Consider the following 24360-nt stretch of genomic DNA (forward strand, 5'->3'; position numbering starts at 1 on the left):
ATGAAATTAGATCATTCACTAACACTGTCTACAAAAATCAGCTTAAAATGGATTAAAGACCTAAATGTAAGACCTAAAACAAACAAACAAAAATTCTAGGAGAGAATATACTCAGAGCATGCTAACATAAATTGTAGAAATATTGTTTGGGGTCTGTCTCCCAAGGCAGAAGAAACAAAAGCAAAACTGAATAAATGGGACCTAATTAAACTTAAAAGATTCTGCACAGCAAAGGAAACCATTGATAAAATAAAAGACAGCCTACTGAATGGGAGAAAACATTTGCAAATGATATAACTGATAAGAGCTTAATATCCAAAATATATAAATAGTTCATACAGCTCAATGTTAAAAAAGAATATGATTTAAAAGTGGGTATAAGACCTGAGTAGATATTCTTCCAAAAAAGATATACAGATGGTCAATAAGCTCAACACTGTTAATCACCAGAAAAGTGCAAGTCAAAACCATAATGAGACATGTCACCTCACTCCTGTCAGAATGGCTAATGTCAAAGAGTCTGTGCTGTGCTAAGTTGCTTCAGTCATGTCAGACTCTTGCAATCCCATGGATTGTAGCCCACCAGGCTTCTCTGTCCTTGGGATTTCCCAGGCAAGAATACTGGGGTGGATTGCCATTTCCTTCTCCACAAAAAGTCTACAAACAACAAACTATGGTGAGGACATGGAGAAAAGAGGACTCTAGTACATTGTTGATAGGAACAAAAATTGGTGCAGCTACTGTGAAAACACAGTATATGGCAAGCACACACAGAAGAACTGTACAAAAAAGATCTTCATGACCCAAATAATCACGATGGTGTGATCACTCATCTAGAGCCAGACATCCTGGAATGTGAAGTCAAGTGGGGCTTAGAAAGCATCACTATAAACAAAGCTAGTGGAGGTGATGTCATTCTTGTTGAGCTATTTCAAATCCTGAAAGATGATGCTGTGAAAGTGATGTACTCAATATGCCAGCAAATTTGGAAAACTCAGCAGTGGCCACAGGACTGGAAAAGGTCAGTTTTCACTCCAATCCTAAAGAAAGGCAATGCCAAATAATGCTCAAACTACAGCACAATTGCACTCATCTCACATGCTAGTAAAGTAATGCTCAAAATTCTCCAAGCCAGCCTTCAGCAATACGTGAACTGTGAACTTCCTGATGTTCAAGCTGGTTTTAGAAAAGGCAGAGGAACCAGAGATCAAATTGCCAACATCTGCTGGGTCATGGAAAAAGCAAGAGAGTTCCAGAAAAACATCTATTTCTGCTTTATTGACTATGCCAAAGCCTTTGACTGTGTGGATCACAATCAACTGTGGAAAATTCTGAAAGAGATGTGAATACCAGACCACCTGACCTGCCTCTTGAGAAATCTGTATGCAGGTCAGGAAGCAACAGTTAGAACTGGACATGGAACAACAGACTGGTTCCAAATAGGAAAAGTACAACAAGGCTGTATATTGTCACCCTGCTTATTTAACTTCTATGCAGAGTACATCATGAGAAACGCTGGACTGGAAGAAACACAAGCTGGAATCAAGATTGCTGGGAGAAATATCAATAACCTCAGATATGCAGATGACACCACCCTTATGGCAGATAGTGAAGAGGAACTAAGAAGCCTCTTGATGAAGGTGAAAGAGGAGAGTGAAAAAGTTGGCTTAAAGCTCAACATTCAGAAAACGTATATCATGGCATCTGGTCCCATCACTTCATGGGAAATAGATGGGGAAACAGTGGAAACAGTGTCAGACTTTATTTTGGGGGGCTCCAAAATCACCGCAGATGGTGACTGCAGCCATGAAATTAAAAGATGCTTACTCCTTGGAAGAAAAGTTATGACCAACCCTGATAGCATATTGAAAAGCAGAGACGTTACTTTGCCGACTAAGGTCTATCTAGTCAAGGCTATGGTTTTTCCACTGGTCAGGTATGGATGTGAGAGTTGGACTGTGAAGAAGGCTGAGCGCCAAAGAATTGATGCTTTTGAACTGTGGTGTTGGAGAAGGCTCTTGAGGGTCCCTTGGACTGCAAGGAGATCCAACCAGTCCATTCTGAAGGAGTTCAGCCCTGGGATTTCTTTGGAAGGAATGATGCTAAAGCTGAAACTCCAGTACTTTGGCCACCTCATGGGAAGAGTTGACTCATTGGAAAAGTCTCTGATGCTGGGAGGGATTGGGGGCAGGAGGAGAAGGGGATGACAGAGGATGAGATGGCTGGATGGCATCACGGACTCGATGGACGTGAGTCTGAGTGAACTCTGTTGGTGATTCACAGGGAGGCCTGGCGTGCTGTGATTCATGGAGTTGCAAAGAGTTGGACACGACTGAGTGACTGAACTGAACTGAATTGAAGATATGGAAACAACCGAAGTGTCTGTCAATAGATGCAGGATAATGGAGATAGGATAATGGAGATGTGGTATACACACATACATGCTCGCGCACATACACACACATATATGTGCACATGCACACACACACACACACACACACCCCATACACTGGAATACTACTCAGCCATAAAAAAGAAAGAAATTCTGACATTTGCAACAACATGGATGGATATATAGGTTATTATTCTTAGTGAGGTAAGTCAGAGAGAGAAAAAAATACTGTTATATATGTGATGTATGTTATTACTTATACGTGGAATCTAAAAAATAAAACTAATTAATGAATATAAGCAGAAATAGACTCTCAGACACAGAAAACAAATATACTTTTGTTTGGTTGCCAGTGGTGATAAGGAAGGGGGGAGTGGCAAGATAGGGGAATGGGATTAAAAGAAATAATCTACTATGTATAAAATGAATAATCAACAAGGATATATTATATGACACAGAAATATAACTGCTATTTTATGATAATGGTAGATGGAGTAAAATCTATGAAAATACTGAATCACTATGCTGTATACCTGAAACTAATATTATATTTCAATTATACTTCAATTAAAAATAAATAAAAGTATATTTTTATTAAAAATCATATAAAACCTGCATCTTAATTATTTTTTAAATGCACAATTTAGAGGCACTAAGTGCATTCTCATTGTTGTGCCGTCATCACCACTATTCATTTCCTAAAGTTTTTCTCTTTCCAAAACTGAAACTATGGTCCCATGAAAAGAAATAACTCCTCATTCTCTCCTCTGCCTCGCCCCCAAGTTCCTGGTAACCTCTATTCTACTTTCTATCTCTATTAATATGACTATTTTAGATATCTCAGATAAAAACTGTATGCAATTAAGGTCAATGTAAGCTTTATTTTAAATGAAAGAATTAATATATGTTTCATTAATAGGAATGTATTCAAATCTTATTTTGTCTATTTAATCTATTGAACTGATGGATATAAACACATTTTCCTACTTTCTGCATTTCTTCATTTCCTTTGCAGTTCTTTTATTTTTCTTTATATAATATGTATCTCGTTCTTTGGCTCATAATGTATATATGTTTATTGTAATTTAACTGTGCCATTGATGAATATAAAATCTTTCTTTGACCTCATTTTAAGGATTTAGGTTTCAACTCTCCTTTGTATGATATTAATACACCAACACTGTTTTTTCTGTTATTGTTTTCATACTATATTAATATTTATTCTTTTACTATTAAACATTCTAAATTATCTCTTAGGTATGTCTTTTTTAAAGCTGTATTTGTTTGGTATCAAATCTGATAGTAGCTCCTTTTGGTAAGGAGATACCATTACCTATGTGGAGTACTAAGTTTGTAAGGAGTAACAAGTTTATCCTATTTCCACTTGCTGCCACAACTGGTATGCTTGGCTTTACTGTTGTCATTTTATTTTTAATATTCTAATTTTCTTTGCTTCCTTGTGGATCCTTTTGTGTGTTTTTGATACAAACACTGTATTTTGTTTGATTTTATCTTTTGTAGGAATTCAAGAGGGAAAAATCTTGCTTTAAATGGTATAATGATTGCCTTTTAAGTTTGTCAAGCAACTATATTTAGCCTTTGTTTTTCAAATCATCCACTTGACCTCCCCTTCCACGCACTAGGAACTTAGTACCCCTTTCCTTGCCCTGCTCACCTACCCACTTTTTGTTTCCTCATCTTTTTTTTTCCCAGTGATTTTCATTTATTTTATTTTTAGTAATAAAGCTTTTTCTATCTCATACATGATCGAACACATATTTTGCTTTAAAATTAACAGTCACTATTGAAGAAACAATGGTTTATTTTTCTAATCAAGTGACCAAGCTGCTGAATCTTAAGGCCTCACCAAGCGTTGCATCTTATTATTTTCATTGAACAATAAGACCTTTGACTGTTCCTGTATATGCCAATGTTGTTTCTCCAGTGGTGTCCATTTGCCAGGTTTAACATGGTGGCTACTACTTTCAGGGGATTCTATCAGGTGAATCCTCATTTCCACTGCAATAGCTGTTGGCAATCTTTCATCAAAAGTCCATCCATTAGGACCTCTCTATCATGGCTGGCCAAGGAGTCCTGTTTTGGCAGCCAGGGCTTCATTCTGCTGAATATGATATTCCTGAAATCTCATAGATATTTGTTGAGTCATTTTTAAATACTTCTGCAAACAATGTTCTGAACAGGTGGTCTCTTCAGGTTTTACTTCTTTTCTTGTAAAGTCTTTAACACAGTCCAGAAAGCAGGTTTCTATAAATTTACTGTAGGTTCCAAGAAATTCCTTAAAATGTTTTATCTGATTAGATTCTAGTATTTGTGCAGCCATATTCTTTTGGTACATTATTAGTCACCTTTTTTGATGCATGAGTTTCCTTTCTGTTCTGGAAAAGTAGTCGTCCAATCTTCGCTTGAATGTCTCCAGTAAGGCTTGATTTCTTACTTAAGGATACGCTCTCGCATCTGACACCATAAGAGCCTGGGGGGCTGTGTTGCCAGTCAACTCTCTGTTTCCTCATCTTTTTAATTCTGGTCCAGGGATACTGATCCAAATTGCTCTTATACAAGTATTCCATTTTTATTATACATATTTTCCCATACTTTATTGAGCTTTTTCAATACAAAGCATTATAATTTTAAAGCAATTATTTACATTTATATTTGTGCATTTGATTGATTTAAATACCCATCACCAAAGTTTTATAATGCTATGATTTTCCTATTATTGATTTTCTCTTCTGTATCATTTGTGAGCCATCTGGAGAACGGCTTTTGCTCTTTTCTTAGGGCAGGCAAAAGAGTAGGGTGAGCCCTGAAGTCTTGCACGTGAGGTTTTTTCCCTACTGTCTTCATACTTCAATAATAATTTTTTCTGGAAATAGGATTATTGAGCTGCAGTCTTTCTCATCAATAACCTGTAGTCATTGTTCTGTGGATTTCTACACGTTGGTTTTATGGATGCGAAGTTTGAGGTTTGTCTGATTTTTAATTCTTTTGTAAATGACTTTCATATTATCATGGCTGTATATTAATAAGATTTTTAAAGTCTCGATTTAAAGACATTCTAGAGTAGCATTTATTTTAATTAATTTTACTGTAACTCAGTGAGTCCAATTAATCTTCCCATCTGAACAATCTGTTGTAGATCAAAGCTTTATTTTCAATATTTAATTAATAATTTTATATTTATAGTTAATATTTACTTATTGCTACTGTATCTATTGGAGAAGGCAGTGGCACCCCACTCCAGTATTCTTGCCTGGGGAATCCCATGGACGGAGGAGCCTGGAAGGCTTCAGTTCATGGGGTCGCTATTATTTTAATTTCTTCTTCAAGAATATTTAGAAGCCTTTCATCCAACAGAGACTTAGTGAGAGCCAGCTAATGTGCCAGACACTATTCTAGGCCCTTAGAATTTCATCAATGAGCAACACAAAGACCCCTGCTCTCAAAGAGCTTAAAATTCTGCCAGGAGAAACAGACAAAACAGTACATAGAACAAACATGTAAACTATACAGTGGGACACACAGGCAAGGGACATGAAGGGAGTTTGTGATATTTAATTGGTTCTTGCTGAGACAGTGAGATACATTTTTTTCTTTTTCTGGTTTTCATATATTTTTTTTCACTTTATCCTTCACTGGTTGCAAAAGGGTACCTTCTCTGTGCTTTGGGGGCTGCTTCGATGTTCATCTTCTATAACCAGGATTCAATTTTACATCGTGTCATTTCTCTTCTCTTTTATCCTTATGCTGTTACATTTTGTTGTTTCATGAAACCTTAAACCATTTATCTAGCCCACATCCTTTTCTAGTTTTTAACTGTAGTAAGAACACTTAACATGAGTTTTCCTTTCTAACGAATGTAAAGTGCAAAAAAATAAAAGAAAAAAATTTAAAGTGCATAAACTACAGTACTGTTAACAATAGGCACAATATTGGATAGCTCATCTCTAGAACTTATCTTGCATAACTAAAACTCTATTCCTGTTGAACAGAAACTCCCTACTTCCTCCTGCCCTCATCCCTCAGTAACCACCATTTTACTGTTTCTATGAGTTTGACTGTTTTAGATCTCTCATATAAATGGAATAACGCAGTCTTTGTCCTGTGACTAGCTAATTTCATTTAACACAATGTCTTCCAGCTTCATTCATGTTGCAGTATGTCAGAATCCTTTTCTTTTTAAAGGCTAAATAATACTCCCTTGTATATGTATATACCACATTTTCTTTATCCACTCATCCATCAAGAGACATTTAGGTTGCTTCCATATCTTTGCTATTTGATTAACACTGCAAAACCCACAGTAGTGCAGATACTTCTGAGATTTTGAGTTCAGCTCTTTTGAGTCAATACCCAGAGTAGGACTGCTAGATGCCGCGCTGGTTCTGTTTTCTTGTGTCTGCTCTCCTCTGGCTTGTTTGCTATGTGTGGGTTCTTCTTGCTCAATATAAGTCATGAGTTCTTGTGCCATTGTGTAGATGATAAACAGATATCTTTAAATATTTATTTCTACTTTCTGAAGAAAATTATACTAAAAGATATGCTTTTCTCAAGATAAAGATTCTGTTTCCTTCACGAAGCAGGTCTTCAGAGGCCTCTTATTACTTTGTTGTTATGTGTATATTCCTTAGTAGAGGCCACCTCCATCTCACACCTGTCCTATTGCCTGAGCCCCACCACCTCCTGGATGATAACCACCCTCCACAGCTCAACCCCGGAGCCAACTTGAGGTACACATGCAATCTCTACTGATGTGGGGCAGAGGCTGTGTCCACCTTCTCCAGGTTTTCAAGATGACAGGTGAGTCAGATGCCATTTGGTCTTCCTTGTGGGGATGATGTGCTTTCAAAGGCACCAAACAGCTCAGACCAGCCCTCCTCTTCCTACACGGTGTACCCTGAAAGTGAAGGCTGTTGACTCTGAACATGTTGCCAAAGTGAGAAGCATGTTGGCTGAGATGGTCTAGTGTTCTGGAACCCGCTCTGTTTCTTTTGTATAGAAAAGATGTTTCCCACACCATGTTTCACTGTCATTCTCCCAGGGGAGGCCACATCTGGTAAGTAAGAGTAGATTCTGTCTATAGTGGTTTTTCCACTACACAAGCCACCCCTGACAAGTTCATCCCTGATTGCAGAGCTGGTCATAGAGATTCACTGTACTGACGGACTTGCATCAATTAGAGGGCACAATCTCTCCTCCCATATTTCAGAGGGCTCAGGTACTGGGACATGACAAAGTGTGGGAGAGGGGTTTCTGGTTCCCAGGGCACTGTGAAGCCCCATCAGCCGACTTTGGGGAACTGTGGTTTTGCATGGCTATAAGCACAGACGAAGAGAGCGGCATGATGCAGTTTCCTGTTGAGACACATGTTTGCTGGGAACACTTCTGACTCTGTTGACACTAGAAGAGGGAAGGAGTCTCTCTACTAAAGTTTATAAAAGATTACACAGGGACGATTCCTCGGTAGCCTGTTTGACCTGTCCTATAAATACATGAAAGTGATTGATGGTGATTAAGAAAGAGCATTCTTGCTTTAGCTAACTCAGCTAGGCTTCTACAGCATCCCTGGGAAAGACTAGTTTTGGTTAATGCCACACAAAAGCAAAATATAAGCCAGTAACACTTCATTGGCCCAATTCACCCTGTTTTAATGAGAACTGAAGGCTTATTAGGGAAATCACAATGAATAATTTAATAATGTCACTCCCATTTAACTAATAATTTAATCCTCTAAGAGGGAACTAAGGAGGCAAAACAATAGAAAGGTCATTGAATAGAATCTGGTTTCACGTTCCAAATCTAAATTAAGAAATATGGAGCCTGTAGTTCTCAACTGGGTGTGATACTCTCCCCCAACCCTCCTCCCCACCCAGGGGACACATAGCAACGTCACCACTTGGTGGAGGTGCTATTAGCATCGGTGGGCAGAAGTCAGAGACATTTGGAAACATTCTAAACATCAAAAGACAGAAATCCCAATGCGGATAATTACCCTCCCTTCTGCCTGGTGGCCAATAGCACATCTCAGGAACAGGCTTTGATCTCCTCATCAACCTCCCTCCTCACCTGCTCACGGGTCTTCACCTTCTGATGTAAGGCCCCAGCAGCAGTCCTGCTCACCTTTCCCTGCTGGTCCGTTTTGATCTCCCAGCCCCGGGGCAATTCCAGCCGTGTGTCTGCAAACATGTTGATGAAATTCACCAAGTCTCGGTTGTGCTGGTAGCGTTCAAAGTTGCGCGCATCCCGGCGGACTTTGAGGATCATGTGCTTCAAGCAAGTGCTACTGGTGAAGACTCGGTAGGCACTCTGAGACGGGGTCCAGGCAGATGGGGATGGGAGTGGGGATTAGAAGAAACACAGACCAAGCATACTTTGAGCACCTTAATGGGATGCGATGTGGTTGCTACACAGGGATTTATTGTGAGCCTTGAGGAGGAGGCCTTGGAAGCAGAGATCTTGCTCCAGAAGTAACCTGCCCACTGTGAACACACATGGACCTCTTCGCAATCTGACTCCACCACTGCTCCAGCATCCTAGGACACTGTCCAACTCCCCTACATCTCGAGTTCCCTTCCCCCTCCCCCCTCCCCAACCCACTCTGCCCCAGCCTGGTTCTGCTCCCCTGAATCCCCTTCTGACCCTCTGAGCATCTCCTCCCTTTCCTCCCTGTTTCCTCCTCTGACAGCACAGGTTCATCCTTGGTCCTTCTTCAAAGTGTTGAAAGTGAAAGTTGCTCAGTCGTGTCCACCTCTTTGTAACCTCATGGACTATACAGTCCATGGAATTCTCCAGGCCAGAATACTGAAATGGGTAGCCTTTCCCTTCTCCAGGGGATTGCTCCTCTATTCATCTGTATAACAGGGTGTATCAGTTAAAGTTCCCTGTGAATTTTAGGGCTGACCTTCAACGGTCTGCCACTCCTTTCTATGTACAAACGTGACTATTTGTAGGGGTTGGAAGATGAGAAGAGATGAAGAAAGCTTCAGGAGTTTCTAGTTGTGCCACATAACCATTTTATGCCACCTGGGGCTGGTGGGTGTATGTGGTTCAAGGAAAGACTGTTAGTAGCCAGAGCAGGCTGGGGAACAGCTCAGAGAGCACCACTGTCTGGCATTTTTGTCCTGCTTCGTGACTCACCCCTGTCCCACTGGGCAGCAGCTCTTGATCTAATCACTAGATGTCCAAGAGGTTTCCTAAATATAACCTGCTCAAAAACTAGTCCCTCTTCCCCTGCCATAGCTCCCATCACCTAATCAAACTACTATTGAATGGGGACACTTAACTCAGGGGCACAAAGCAGAAAGGACTCAGACTTTCTTGGGTCCTCACCCTCCATCCCCCTCAATCATAGTGGTCCCAAGCATGATTGAGTCCCTGAAGAAATATCTTCTAAGCTGAGTTGTTCTTTCCCTGCTCCCAGACCCTTTCTTAGGGAAGCCCTTGATTATTGCTCACTTAAGCACTGGAACCAGGCTCTGGTCTTAACCTCTCAGTCCCTCTCCCACAATTCTACCTGAGAAAATCACCTCTCAGATTGTGTAACTGATGATAATGTCTGAGACTGCAGCTGGTTCTGGTTGCCTGCTGAAGTAGATCCAGGCTCCTTTCCATGATGTACCAGGTAATTTGCTGCTATTATCCACCCTCTCTTTCCACCTCTGCCTGTCGCCATGCTCCAGCCGCACTAGACCCAGTCCCAGGCTGAGTCCTTTCTCCCACAGCCTGGAGCCTCTGCCCTGTCAACTTTCAGTGTTCAGGACTCAATCTCCTCAGGACTGCTCCCTGAGTGTCCAGAGCATCACATGTGTTCCAGGGCACGTTGTTCCTCCCAGAGGACAGCTATGTCCTATCACATTAGACTCATCTTTGCATGTCTGCTGCCAAACAAAACAGGGAGCTTCTGCTGATCAGGTGTCACCCTAATCTGTCTTTACATCTAGCACCTAGATCTGTGCCTGAACCGCAGGAAACACATGTCAAATGAAAAAAGCAATGACTACAGTAATATCAGGATATCAGGGGGACTTCCCAGGTGGACTTCCCTGGTGGCTCAGATGGTAAAAGCGTCTGCCTATTGCCTGGAAAATCCCATGGACAGAGGAGCCTGGTGGACTACAGTCCACAGGGTCGCAAAGAGTCAGACACGACTGAGCGACTTCACTACTACTACTACTACTACAATGCGGGAGACCCAGGTTCAATCCCTGGGTCGGGAAGATCCTCTGGAGAAGGAAGTGGCAACCACTCCAGTACTCTGGCCTGGAGAATCCCATGGACAGAGCAGCCTGGTGGGCTACAGTCCACGGGGTCGCAAAGAGTCGGACACGACTGAGTGACCTCACTTCACTCCCAGGTGGCACTAGTGGTAAAGAACTGGTCTGCCAACACAGAAGACTTAAGACTTGGGTTCGATCCCTGAGTTAGGAAGATCCCCTGGAGGAGGGCATGGCAACCTACTCCAGTATTTTTGCTTAGAAATCCCATGGACAGAGGAGCCTGGCAGGCTACAATCCACAGGGTCGCAAAGAGTCTGACACGACTGAGCGACCGAGCATGCATGCATGCAAATATCATGTCATTGCTTTCTTGACAATACCAAAAAAAAAAAAAAAGAGAGAGAGAGAGAGATAGAGAGAGAGAGAAAGCTAAATATATAAAAATCACATTAAATTAACCATAAGAAGGGAGTTGGACACAACTGAAGTGACTTAGCAGCACCAGCAGCAGCAGCAGGTTATTTGATAAACTAATTATACGAAAAGGAAACCTATTTATCTATTTTAAACTTTCTTTAATGAAAGTGATTTTATAAAATGATTCAGGTTGAAGAAAATCTGTCAATTCCCTAATTTTGTCCCTTAAAAATTTTAACTATAATAAAAAGGCACCTTTGTTTCCAAATACTTTCACTGACATTAACACATTTGAACCTAACAAAAACCCAAAGAAGACATAGCATTCCTAAATCTAGCTTTTCTCCTTTTGGGGGAGACTCACAGAGAACAAAAAGGAACCATCTTTTTTCTCTTCCTGTTCCCTGCCCCTACCCCTCACCCCACCCACCCCACTCCCTTGCCTGAGTTAGAATGCTATCCTCTTTAATCTGTCCAGTGACTTTGCAAAGTTGTGTTTCGGGTCTTGCCAGAAGCCAGGCCAGGCCCCCTCTGTGTGTGGGAACACTCACATAATTGGCGTGCAGTACAGTGAAGAACTCAGGGTTGGTGATGAATTTGACCGCTGGAGACTGTAGCAGCAAGGTGATTTTTTGTGAATTCACTGGAGAAAGTGACCCATCTCTTCTCAGATCTGGAAGAAGTGAAACAAAGCAACTGAATGCATTGGAAAAAGATCGTTTCAGTTAGAGGACTTCTCTTTTGTGGCACTGGCAGCCTACAAGCCTTCACCAGCACTGCTGGAGAGGACTGTTGTTTTGAATGGTGGTCCAGCCAGGTGTCCTATCACTGTGTCTCAGTTGAGACTCAGTATTTCCCAGAGTACTCCAGTGTAACTTCAGCTGGATCAAGTCCCCAAATAACTCATCTCTTTTATCCCAGTGAATTTTTCTTATTTTCCTTACAAGTTGCTCACCATAGCTATGTCAGTTTGTTTGCAGAAAGGATCACAATCCTTCCTCTCCCTTCATCCCCATCACTCTGAGACTTTGCAGCCTCTCCCCACGTTAAATCAAGCTGGCCTTGAGTTTTGCTTTAACCAACAAAATTTGCCAGAGGTTCTGAGCCAGGGTTTTGAGAGGCCTGTAGGTCCCTACTTACTTTCTCTCCTTCATCATGAGAACAGCCTGTACAAGATGAAAAGCCATGGGGAGCAGGGACAAGCCACCCTGGCTGAGGCCACTTTAGGCCAGCTAGCCTGCGGCCTATTCCACAGCTGACTAAGGAGGCACATGTGAGCTCAGTGCCCTGAGGAATTAGCTGGCAGAGCTCAGTTCAAACTGCCCACCTGCAGAACTGGGGCGGGGGGAGGTTAATGCATGGCTGTGAGCTTCAGATACTAAGCTTTGGGATACTTTGTTATACAGCAAATGCCAACAGATCCAATACCAAACCCCAAAAGGAATTTTCTCTTCCTTTTCCCTCATATTTCCAATTATTCCACCACCTTACCAAATCTCTCTTAGCAGTTAAAAGAATTAATAACAGAAAAACCTTAACTAGTCAGTTTAGTTAATATATCTGATAAAATGATTAGAATAGAGGCAATTAAAATTGTTGGTAGAACTATGTATGTGTATTTAAAAGAGGTCATGAAAGTATCCATTTTTCTGCTTTTCAGAGAGAGCGGAGACCTGTAGGACACGAAACACATGGCTATTTGCTCAAACTGTCCTATATCTGTCATCTGCCATCATTTACCCAGTTTAAGAGATTTGGATTATCAGGATGTCGCTGTGATAATCTTATGCTTACAGGTATAAAAAATATAAACTAATCTTTTCATTGAAGACAACTTTATGGTGATCAAAGGGGCAAGGAGCAGGGGAGGGCTAAATTAGGAGTTTTGGGTTAATCACTATATAGATGCTTCCCTGGTGGCTCAGACAGTAAAGAATCCGCCTGCAATGTGGGAGACCTGGGTTCGATCCCTGGGTTGGGAAGATCTCCTGGAGATGGGTATGGCAACCCACTCCAATATTCTTGCCTGGAGAATTCCATGGACAGAGGAGCCTGGCCAGCTACAGTCCATAGGGTCACAAAGAGTTGGACATGACTGAGCGACTAAACACATATATAATATAATAAAATATGATATATAACAGGGATCTACTGTATAGTAGAGGGAATTATATTCAATATCTTACAACAGTCAATAATGAAAAAGAATATATATGTGTAAAACTGAATCACTTTGCTGTACACCTGAAACTAACACAATATTGTAAGTCAAAGGCAATGGCACCCCACTCCAGTACTCTTGCCTGGAAAATCCCATGGACAGAGAAGCCTGGTAGACTGCAGTCCATGGGGTCGCTGAGGGTCGGACAGGACTGAGCAACTTCACTTTCACTTTTCACTTTCATGCACTGGAGAAGGAAATGGCAACCCACTCCAGTGTTCTTGCCTGGAGAATCCCAGGGACGGGGGAGCCTGGTGGGCTGCCGTCTATGGGGTCGCACAGAGTCGGACACGACTGAAGCGACTTAGCAGCAGCAGCATACTTCAGTTAAAAACAAACAAAAAAGAAGCCAATCTCAGGCTTTTCAAATATTTACATCTGAGTTCCACTCAGGCACATTCAAAGAAATGAACATCAGGCCCCCTAGTGGATGCTGATGAAATTTTCCTGAGTGGTGGTGTATTTAAAATCATAAGACCAATGGAAAACCTCTTTACTGCCAGGTTCCTCTCTCAGGGGGGAACTGTATTGATATTTTATTCTAAATACAAACGTCTTATTCCTATTGTTGTCACGTGGCTCCTTGGAAGGAGACCTTGAATTCTTATTGCATCTTTTACTTACAAGTGGAAAACATCCTTAGGACACCAATAAATAAATTTACACAACAAGAAATGATTAAGACACTGAAAAAAAAATCACCCTGATGCACAAGTACAAATTCTCTTCACTGTGAGTCCACTTTTCCTTTACATTCCTGGTGAGACACTTCTGTCTGTTTTTACCCTGCTGGCGCCAAGCATCTTTCTCCTCCTGGATTTTGCCCACCTCCCTGCTTTCCCTTATCCACCTTCCATCCCATCGGTATCCGCTGGCCATACCTAAGCTCGAAGATTCAGCCTCTGAGTCACTCCCACCTCCTCCACCGCCTCCTGCTGGAACTGGATCACAAATTTGGCTACCAGAATCTTCTTCAGGCCTCTCTGTAGCAATGGTTCGCTGAATATTTTGATACCTTTGCATCAGAAAGTGAAAAGACAGGAGTTAACTTTGGTTTGTTGGCTTGTTGAGGGGCTGATGCTCTGAGTCAGGTAAGTGGGAAAATTTGTAAAGAATTGTCTTGGATGTCAAGAAATGTCAGGAGAAAAGTGCTCAAAATTTTCCCAAGATACTTAATTTGCAAGACAAGTATCTCTAGGTGATTTGACTTCATTTTGTTTTGTAAACTATGATGAGTTTCAAGTATGGTGACTTAAAAAAAAAAATCAACACACAAAAAATCATTATAAAAAACAGCCTCTGCCCTGCGTTAAACGAAATTGGACTGAGTCTAAAATAATGGTGTGGGAAAGAACTTAAAAATATTACAACTAAGATATCAAATCACCTCTCTTTGATTATGATAAGTCTACAAACTAAAAGTTCTACTTGTTTTTATTTGACAGTTAACTGGTATGACTAGGAAAGTGAAAGAAAGTGAAAGGGGCTTCCCTGGTGGTGCAGAGGTTAAAGCGTCTGCCTGCAATTTGGGAGACCTGGGTTCGATCCCTGGGTTGGGAAGATCCCCTGGAGAAGGAAATGGCAACCCACTCCAGTATTCTTGCCTGGAGAATCCCATGGACGGAGGAGCTTGGTGGGCTACAGTCCACAGGTCGCAGAGTCGGACAAGACTGAGCGACTGGGAAGTTTGACTAGGAATGACTAGGAAGGAGTGTGCAAAGATTATACACTAAAAGATGCAAACTAATATATATAGAATGGATGAACAACAAGGGCCTACTCTAAAGTAGGGGGAACTATATTCAATATCCTGTGATAAGCCATAATGAAAAAGAATATATATATATACACATATGTAGAGCTGAATCACTTTGCTGTACAGCAGAAATTAACTGAATATCATAAATCAACCATACTTCAATAAATAACATTTTTAAACATTAAAAACAAAAACACTGGCAGACAAATAAATGCTTTCAGCTTATATGAAGTTTCCTTTGAGTTTTCTTCCCAAGTTGGAGAATGAGTCAGTAGGCCCATCAGTCACCTTACTTACTAAATATTCACTGACTCTTCCAATGGGGCCTGCTCTGAGCTGGACTTTCAGACCAAAGAGAAGACTGGAATATGACCTCACTCTCTGAACACTCACAGTGAGGAGAGAGCAAAAAAGGGAAAGGCATGTAGACCATGACTCTGGTGATGTGAACATGATGCCCTACACGTATCAGAGTTACAAATAGGGACAAGGAAACACACCGAAGGCACATATATTCTGAAGCCAGCGTATGGACTTATCAGGGAGCTTGGAGGGAAGGTACACAGAGGAAATAAAACATGCCAAAGACTTCACCTGAGAGAACTCTGAGAAGCTTGGTGGTGGCACCAGGATGTGTAAACATTGGGCAGGGCCAGGGAACCAGCACAGTGACAGAAAGCACCTAGGAGGTGCCAGCACTGGTGGAACATTGTTTTCTAGGCCCAGAGCTACATCAGAATCACTTACAGGGCTGGTGAAAACAGGCTTCCAGGCTCCATTCCCAGAGTCTCTCTGATTCAGTAGGTCTGGGGATGGAGTGATGGGAGGCAAGCACGTGCATTTCTAACTAGTTCCTAGGTGATGCAGCTGCTGCTGCTGGTCCAGGGATTGACTTTGAGAACTGCTGCTGTAGGGACTGGACAGCTGCTGGGCAAGAGGCAGATTCAGCTCTACACTGACCCCCACCTATGTGGAGTGCATGGGAGGAGAAAACCCTGGAGGTGGGGAGAGCAGCTGAGAACTACCGCATCGGTCCGGGCTGGAGATGCTGAAGCCTGGACCCAGGCAGGCATGGTGTATCATGCTGGTCTCTTAGGATGCTGCTGGGGAAGGGGAACACCCACATATTGTAGGGATACTAAGATCACCTATGCCTGCCTACCTAAACCTCCCTGCCTGCCTAAACTACACCTGCCTAAACTATACCTAAAGTACACCTGCCTGCCTAAACCTCACTGTGTTTTGTATGCAGGTGTCCAGCTATCTAGTTCCTCTTTGCTTTGCTTCCTTCCTCCATCCTGTGTGACCTTGACTTTGCCTGATGTCTCTCAGCCCACTGGTACACAGGACAGGAATTCTGCCTCCCTTTTCCTCCTGGCACAGTAGGAACGAGAGAAGGGACTGAACTTAAGAGATCTTTAGCAGCCAAACTGTAATAACTTTACAGGTAGACTTAACAGGATTTGGGGCCTGGATATGGAAGCTGGAGAAGAGGGAAGGAGGGCTTCCGCTTAGAGCAGGTGGGTGGAGGCTCCAGCCATGAGGAAGACCAGGTGGGATGGGCAGATTGGCAGGAAGACTTTAGTGTGGATTTGGACAGGTTGACCTGGAGGTTCCAGAGGTCACACCAATGACCACAGTCAGGGGAGCATTGCTATGTGGGTCATGCGCTCAGAGAAGAGATGTGGCAGTGGAGGAAGAAGTGTGAAGAGAAGGGGGACCAGCATCTGGGGAGCAGCGAGTAGCCAGTGCAATCCCAGGCAGGGGCATGGGAGATACTGTCACACAGACAGGGTCTTCTGTGGTGGCATTCCGAAGATCAGTGACCTTTCTTTGACCTTTAAAGAGGAGTTCTGGGGACTTGCCTGGTGATCCAGTGGTCTTAAGATGCTACGCTTCCACTGCTGGGGGCAGAGGTTTAATCCCTGTTGGGGGAATGAAGATCCTTCATGCTGCTTGGCCAAAAATAATACATAAATAAAATAAAAAGGAGTTTTGTTTTCTACTGTGGTTTCCAGACTACCTGCCAGAGTGATAATTTGGGTGATTATTATAATTACAGAAACTGGAGCAAAATTGAAATCTGCATTTGTAACAAATCTTCAGATGGTATTATCTACATTCAGATGGTATTATCTACATACTCACTGGTCTGAGGTTTTATTTTATCTAAGGAGACGTAGCCACTCCTTCCTGACACCTGGCAGAATGATAGCTGTGCCTGCAGCAGTTACTGGGAGGCATTCCTGAGAAGGCCTCTTATGAGAAAATGTGGAAGGACAGGAACGAGTAAAGCAGCAGAGAGAGAGAAAGGCTTATGTGTGTTTAGCCCCCACATGTCTGTGGCAGGGAGGATGTAGGGCAGGTGCAGGCTGTTTGTCTGTGATGTTTCTGAGTTCTTGCTGGGACTCAAGTAGTGTGGCCTTGGGCGGGGGTGGGGGGTTACTCAGTGAGAAGCTGCACAAGGGTGTAACCTTGACCTGAGGGAAGAGTGAGTGAGGCCTGCCAAAGGCCAAAGGACCTGCTGTCAGAGGATCCCCTAAGCGGCTCAAGGCAGGCTGCATTTTCCAAAAGTGACTCAACTATATTTTTTAGTCCACAAGCTCTTCTAGAATCTTACCATTCTCCTGTTAATATTAAGAGGTCAAATCAGCGTCCCCTCCCCTTCAAGCTGGGAAGGTCTTGTGGCTTCCTGGATGAATAGACAATAATGAAAGTGACAAGTGTGATGGAATACAGGAGCCATGCTGTGAGGATGCAGGCAACATGGATAGTCCACGTGCAGGTGGTCGGGGTGACAGTCACAGCTGGGGCCCCAGCCAACAGCCGATGTCCACCTTGAGATATGTGCCTCTCCAGCCCAGCCACCCTCTGACTGCAGCCATGAGACACCCTGAGAAGGGCCTCACTGAGCTCAGCCCACCACGATAACCATGAGAGAGGATGGCGACGACAACGACTATGGTGTTAATAATCAATTACTGGTGTTTACACCACTAAATCTGGGTGGTTTGTTCCTCAGCAACAGCATCTGGAACAGGGCTTAGACGAACCTCATGCTGTGGCCTCTTTTCCTTCCCAAAGTGCAGTGGCCACAGAAGAGAATTTTAATGAGTTAATATAAGCTTATTTGATAAAAATGTCCAAAATTTCACAACCTGCTCCATATGTCGTCGTTGGACCTGTGGTATCCCATACCTTACTAGGTCAGCAGCCTCAAAACCCAAGTGCCAGACCCCACTCCTGGCCTTTGCTGGAGAAGGGACAGTCCTGGAGAAGCAGGCCACAGAGCAACTCATGCAGGATCACCCAGCGAAGGCAGGGCTGTTGCCTCAGAGGCCCTCTTTGATCTGAAGATGAAAGAGGGGGTCAGAGAGCTGGTTCTCTTCTATTTCATCAAGAAGAGTCCTTCAATAACCCCCTCGCATTTTATTTTTTTCAGTAAAAGGTTAAATATTTATATTGCATAGAGTTTATGGAAACTGATAAGAAAGTCAGCTGCAATGTCTAATTTGTAAATGGACACACAGAGGAACACACACAAAACCAAGCCAGAAGGAAAAAACAAAACCCTTCAGGAGCCAAGCCAAAAGAAACTAAACAAAAACCAAACCAACTAAGCTTGTATGAACAGACAATTCTCACAGGAGGAGCTAAGATTGGTAAAAGAAGAGTTCTTGAAGCAGAAGTAGACCCTCCCTCCAAGAAGTGAAATGTAAGATGCACCAAAACACCAGGAAAATTGCTTAAGTCAGTAAAAACCCACCAAAAGATGATAAGGAAGGGAGGGTACCATTGCTGGCAGAGTGAATCTGCAGAATCACTTTAAAAAATACTCAAACACTGATATCAAATACTGAAACCACAAAGATCTCCCTTGGCCTGCTGTTTTGGGAATATAACCCAAAGGAAACATGCTAAGACAATCCTAACATTCTACATGCCCTTGGGTCTTGCCCAAAATAGTGATAAAAATAAATATTCAACAATATGACAAATTAACTAAATTACATTCATTCATTAGAACACTATCACTTAAGTGATAACTTTAAGACTATGTAGCAATATGAAAATGCTAATAATGTAGTAAGTGAAAAATGAATATAAAACTATATCATCATTTTAAATATACAAAGGGTGCATATGGAACTTGAAAACTTGAAGACAGTTTAATCTTTTAAAAAAGCTAATCCTTGGGGTATAGGATTATAAGATCCTTCTTTTTTTTTTCATACTTAAGACTTCCATTTCTCCACAGTATAATTTTATCCAGATAACTAAAACATCAAACTTGAGTTGACTATTTAAAATCAGACTATGTATTTATATTTTTGGTTTCTTTGAGAAGTATTTGTGCAGAAGGTGGAGTTAGTTCATTCGGGATATTCTGAAAGTGCAGGAATTAACTTGGGAAATTGTCTTGTACTGAGTCCTGGTAAACTCTGGCCCCATCCAGCCACTGGGAGGAGGGACACAGAAGAACGAGAAACAAGGTAAGGACAGTCCCAGTGGCGGGCACGGTGCCCCATCAGTAACGGGGCTGCAGAGGAGGCAGCCACCGGCTCTGTGTGGAGGGCTCTGGGGAGGTTTCGGGGCCAAACAACGTTAGGTTTGGATCTTTGTAGGATGGAGACAGGTGCCAGATGGAAGGCAGGTAACGAGGGACTCCCTTGCAGTAGGAGCATGTGGCAAAGCCACCAAGGCCACTTGTGGAGTGGCCAAGGGCACATGGTCACTGCGGGCTACTTTGCTAACTCCTTATTTTGCAGTGCACATCTCTCTGCACAAAACATTTGCCTTTCACAATCACCCTGAAGTGAAGTCGCTCAGTCGCGTCTGACTCTTCACGACCCCATGGACTGTAGCCCACCAGGCTCCTCTGTCCATGGGATTTTCCAGGCAATAGTCCTGGAGTGGATTGCCACTTCCTTCTCCAGGGGATCTTTCCAACCCAGGGATCGAACCTGGGTCTCCTGCATTGTAGACAGACGCTTTACCATCTGACCAGAAGTCAAAAGAAACTCCTTGCAACACTGAAAAGTACTTCCATTTTGCTATGAGACAGTGATGGGTGTCAATTTCTCCTGATAACTATAGATTATCAAACAAATGCCCCCTATGTGTGGTCACATCTGCACCACACATAAGACTGTGGATAAAAGACTGACAGTATACTTTGTGTGGCTGCTGTTATCAGGCCAAATCACTGAAAAACTTTAAGTGCTTGAAGCCAATAGGCTGAAATAAGCATTGAAGAGCCTGGATACTTATCTCAAGGTTATCTAAGTTTCCCTAGGTAGGATTTTTTCACAAGAAATAAGCACTTTCTCAAATTGATTAATTTCTTTATCTGTCCAAATGGATGCAGCAAATACAGCTTCCTGTTCATCAAAGTCTGGCCTTTCTCAGCATGTTCAGCTCCACTGGAGGGCACAGGGCTTTATATACCAAAGCCTGCACACTTCTCTAGAGGCCTGGTTAAGGATGGATTTGGCTTCAATGGCAACCCACTCCAGTATTCTTGCCTGGAGAATCCCATGGACGGAGGAGCCTGATGGGCTACAGTCCATGGGGTCGTGAAGAGTCAGACGCGACTGAGCGACTTCACTTTCACTTTATATTATACAATCTGAACATCATGAACAAACTTCCAAGTATTTTTATGTCATGAGTCAAGGTGTTTACTTCTGCTTCTGTTTTGTTTTAGTGTTTCAACTGGACCTCTCATAGATATAACCTGATGGTGCTCTCCCAGTTTCTTAGTCTGATAAACACTTTCAACTTATCTGTCTGGCAAGACAGACCTTGAGGCTATTTCTGCCTATGGCATCTGAACACGATCTCTATGTAAAATGAACTTGCTGCGTTCCCTGCATTTTTAGTTGCAAACACCATGAAAGGACACTCCCATGGCTTTTGGTACATTTATATACAATATGTTCTTCCTTGTAATATGATTTCTTTCTGTGGGAATAACTAGAGAAATATGATGCCAATGAAAATGCTTTATGGTTCTTAATAATGCCACTCAGATATTGATAGGGAAAAATGGAAAGCAAGTGTCTTCCAAATGCTCATGTGATAAAAGAATCCTCACGATTTTCCCCTAAAGCATCCTCCTCTGCCTACAACATGGAGAAGGAAATGGCAACCCACTCCAATATTCTTGCCTTGAGAATCCTATGGACAGAGCAGTCCATGGGGTCACAAAGAGTCAGACATGACTGAGTGACTAACACATACTGTCTACAACAGCAGTAACTAGAAGTTCAGCTTTTTTTTCTGTTTATTTCTAATAGTATTAAATTGTCCATTTTTTTCTGTAGTATAGAGTTAACTTTCAAGGGATGTTTGTTATCCATAGCTGTGTCCCCCAAGTCCAGTTATTTATTCTTTCTCATCCCTCTACACCTTCTTCCTTTACTTCACACTAGCAAGACATTAGGCAGTTATAAATGAAGTTGAGCCTGCAATTTGCATTCCTGGCTACTAAAAGTATCCAAGAGCCATTGCCCTGATCTTAAAGGAGCAAGATGTTGAGTGTGATGCTCGTACTAGCTTACAACATGGGACAGATGCTATTGAGGGTTTCATTTGCAGGTTGAAAACAAAATGACATCTTTACATACTAAAAACTAGTAAAGGGCCTATGTTTTAGACAAAACAATTCTCAAAAAGTATTTTTAAATATTTCATTTTCTATGATGAAAGCTGTTTAAGAATGTATATTTCTGAGTATGTAGCAACTATGGGACTGGAGTAGGCATGAATATAGCAATTTATGAGACAGCTTCTTCTCCGGCAGCTTTTAGTATTCTGTTAGACCTATCCTTGGAATGTTTTCAAACTGTTTCCAAACTGTTTGTGTTCCAGACCTGTTTGAGATTCTTTTGACAGATATGAATGTCTGGCAGAAAAATGTGCATCCATGTATAACTTGCTTACAGTTTCTGAATGGTTCCCAGAACACTGACACCCTCAGTGAATACCTGGGGTGGGGGGGCTGGTCAATGAGCCCCTGGCTAAGAACACCTGTGTTTGAGCCTGGGCCATCAAGGTGTACAGAGGACTCCCCATCTTTAAATGACACTCAGGCTTAGCTGATGTCCTGCTGCTGAATTACACATTTAGCTTTCCAAGTACTAACTCTGAGTTGGTTAATTACTTTGCAGTTTCCTCATACAATCTGAGCAGAAAGTCTGGAGGGAATCTCATTAATTGCCCTGCCCTGTCATGGTTTCTAGGGGCTCACTGCATGCTGGTCACCCACCGCCTGTTGAGCTGCTCCATCTGCTGGATGGATCCAGATCTCCGCATCCCGTCGGGGGTGGCTGCTGCTGTGGGACGCTGCCAGGTGGTTGTGCGGTTCACGTGGTCCACATAAAAGACCCGCCCGTGGCTGTCAATGCGAGCTTCCCAGTCTAGCGCGTGATAAAAAGGCAAAAAGAAAAATCAAGGACAAACTACGGATCCATGTGAAACAGACAAGCACTTCCAGGTCTTCTGCAGGTAGAACTCACTCCTGGTGACTTGCTGAAGACCAAGAACTGCCCAGAGCACCTGTGTGACCTCTGACGCATTGGCATGGAGTTGGTGTGCCAGGAAAGAGCCCACGGGACTCTGATTCTCTGCTGGACCATTTGAGACAGTAACTGGGGTTCCTCAAATATGACCTATGTTAAAATTCTAACAATTTCTAAAGACAAAGTCAAATATTTATTTCCTTCTTTAAAAAATTCCATCTTGTCAAATTTCTTGGCTACTAAGTGACAGCTGGAAGATAGGAATGTCCTCCAGCGAAAGCTGACACTCTGATGCTGAAAAAAGCCCTTTCCTTGTTAAATCTGATGGAGGATGGCTGGTTAGGAGGGAATAACGGCTCCTCTTAAACCCAGGTTTGACTACAGTTCTAAAATACTGCATGTAGGTGCAGCTTCCTATAACCTCTAATATGCCACAGCCTTAATTGATTGCCTCTTGAGAGAAAGAATGGAAAGATTTGACCCTTAGAAACTAAATTCAAACCATCCTTTGATAAGTTGTGAATTCATAGTTTATGTTCAACCTATCTGTGGCTGCCAAATATTTCTTGACCAAAACAAAACCAATCATGACTATTAACTAGCATCAAGCTTTTTAAGTATCTCTTTGTTGATAAATAACCATCCCAAACAGTAGAGGGAGCCCAAGATAAAGATAAATTCTTCTAAAATTTAAACAACAGCAGCCAACTAAAAGGTGGAAGCACAGATGATACAGTCCATGATATACGTAGGGGCCGGACTGGGGTGATAGGATGAAAAAAATCCTTAAAACTGAGAGAGCTGGGAGTCACATGGACACACCTGAGCTTAACAAAGATGAGCTTAATGTCTGCTGTACCAGAGATGGGCAAAGCTTTTAGAGTCCACATGTAAAAATATGGTGGAAATAACAGCTTCATGATAAAGTTATGCTGAAAAATGAGTTACACTAAAGAATAAAATGCAAAAATGACTGCAAATGAGGAAAGCTATTCAGCCTTTTAAATGAGAAAAGCCATAGCTTTTGGGAGTAGGTCAGATATTTAACAATTCTGTTGAAAAAGTATCATTCAGGTAATGACATAGCAACTCTCAATTGTTTTTAAAATGAAAAAATACATTTGGTTTAGTTATGGTTTGATGTGTGCATGGTTTATCTGTTTGTGAACATTATGGCTTATGTTTGACATTTACCTGCGGGACTGCCAAATAATGCCCAAGGAAATCTAAAATACCAGAAAATACCAAATTCAGCTTATAAGACAAATTGAAAAAAATATATAGTCAGGCTGTATAAATATATTCTAGAAGGTTTTGATTAAATTTGACTACTAGATGATTCAGCTATCAACTGTTAGTCATAAATGTTAATTAGCTCATTGAGGGAATATTGGGTAATTAATTGCAAGCCAAACATTAAAAATTTCAGTGATTCCCAAACTAGCAGCAATTGGGCTTTTTTTTTTTTAAACCCAACATGACTGTCATCCAACAAAGAATAAGTGTTAACCTTTGAAGAGTATCATGCTACTTTATTCACTTGAACAAACACCTCCTTTTACTATGAACTAGAACTATGAACTATGAACCAGAGATCCGGCCAGATCCTGAGGACGCACTGCTGACTAACACACATCCCTGCCCTCCAGGTGCCTCGTAGTAAAGGAAGGATTCCTTCAAAGGCAAGACTCCAGTCTCATGGATTCTCCAAGGAAAAGAACTGAAGTTTGGTGCAATGATAATGATCATTTCTATGAGTTTCACAGAAAAGAATGTCAAGCCAGACAGGCCCTCTTGTTAATATATGAAACATG

The 24360-nt window shown here is 42.1% G+C and overlaps 2 protein-coding genes across 2 annotated transcripts in view; both read right to left on the bottom strand.

Moving 5' to 3' along the window:
- Window positions 1-24360, bottom strand: part of HECW1 (HECT, C2 and WW domain containing E3 ubiquitin protein ligase 1) — a 264354-nt gene that overhangs the window by 93474 nt on the left and 146520 nt on the right. Inside the window, exons 10-13 of the mRNA XM_040260566.1 lie at window positions 22294-22444; window positions 14146-14279; window positions 11595-11716; window positions 8531-8716 (exon numbers count right to left, since the gene is read on the bottom strand). Coding sequence (XP_040116500.1) covers window positions 8531-8716; window positions 11595-11716; window positions 14146-14279; window positions 22294-22444 — 593 coding nt within the window. The remainder of the gene's footprint in view (window positions 1-8530; window positions 8717-11594; window positions 11717-14145; window positions 14280-22293; window positions 22445-24360) is intronic.
- Window positions 2711-4846, bottom strand: LOC120878007 (mitochondrial import inner membrane translocase subunit Tim9-like). Its single transcript, XM_040260565.1, has one exon. It carries the CDS (start codon window positions 4746-4748, stop codon window positions 4467-4469), a length of 282 nt encoding a protein of 93 aa, XP_040116499.1. The 5' UTR covers window positions 4749-4846; the 3' UTR covers window positions 2711-4466.

The sequence above is a fragment of the Oryx dammah genome, unplaced genomic scaffold, assembly GCF_014754425.2.
Source record: "Oryx dammah isolate SB20612 unplaced genomic scaffold, SCBI_Odam_1.1 HiC_scaffold_18, whole genome shotgun sequence".
NCBI classification, from domain to species: domain Eukaryota; kingdom Metazoa; phylum Chordata; class Mammalia; order Artiodactyla; family Bovidae; genus Oryx; species Oryx dammah.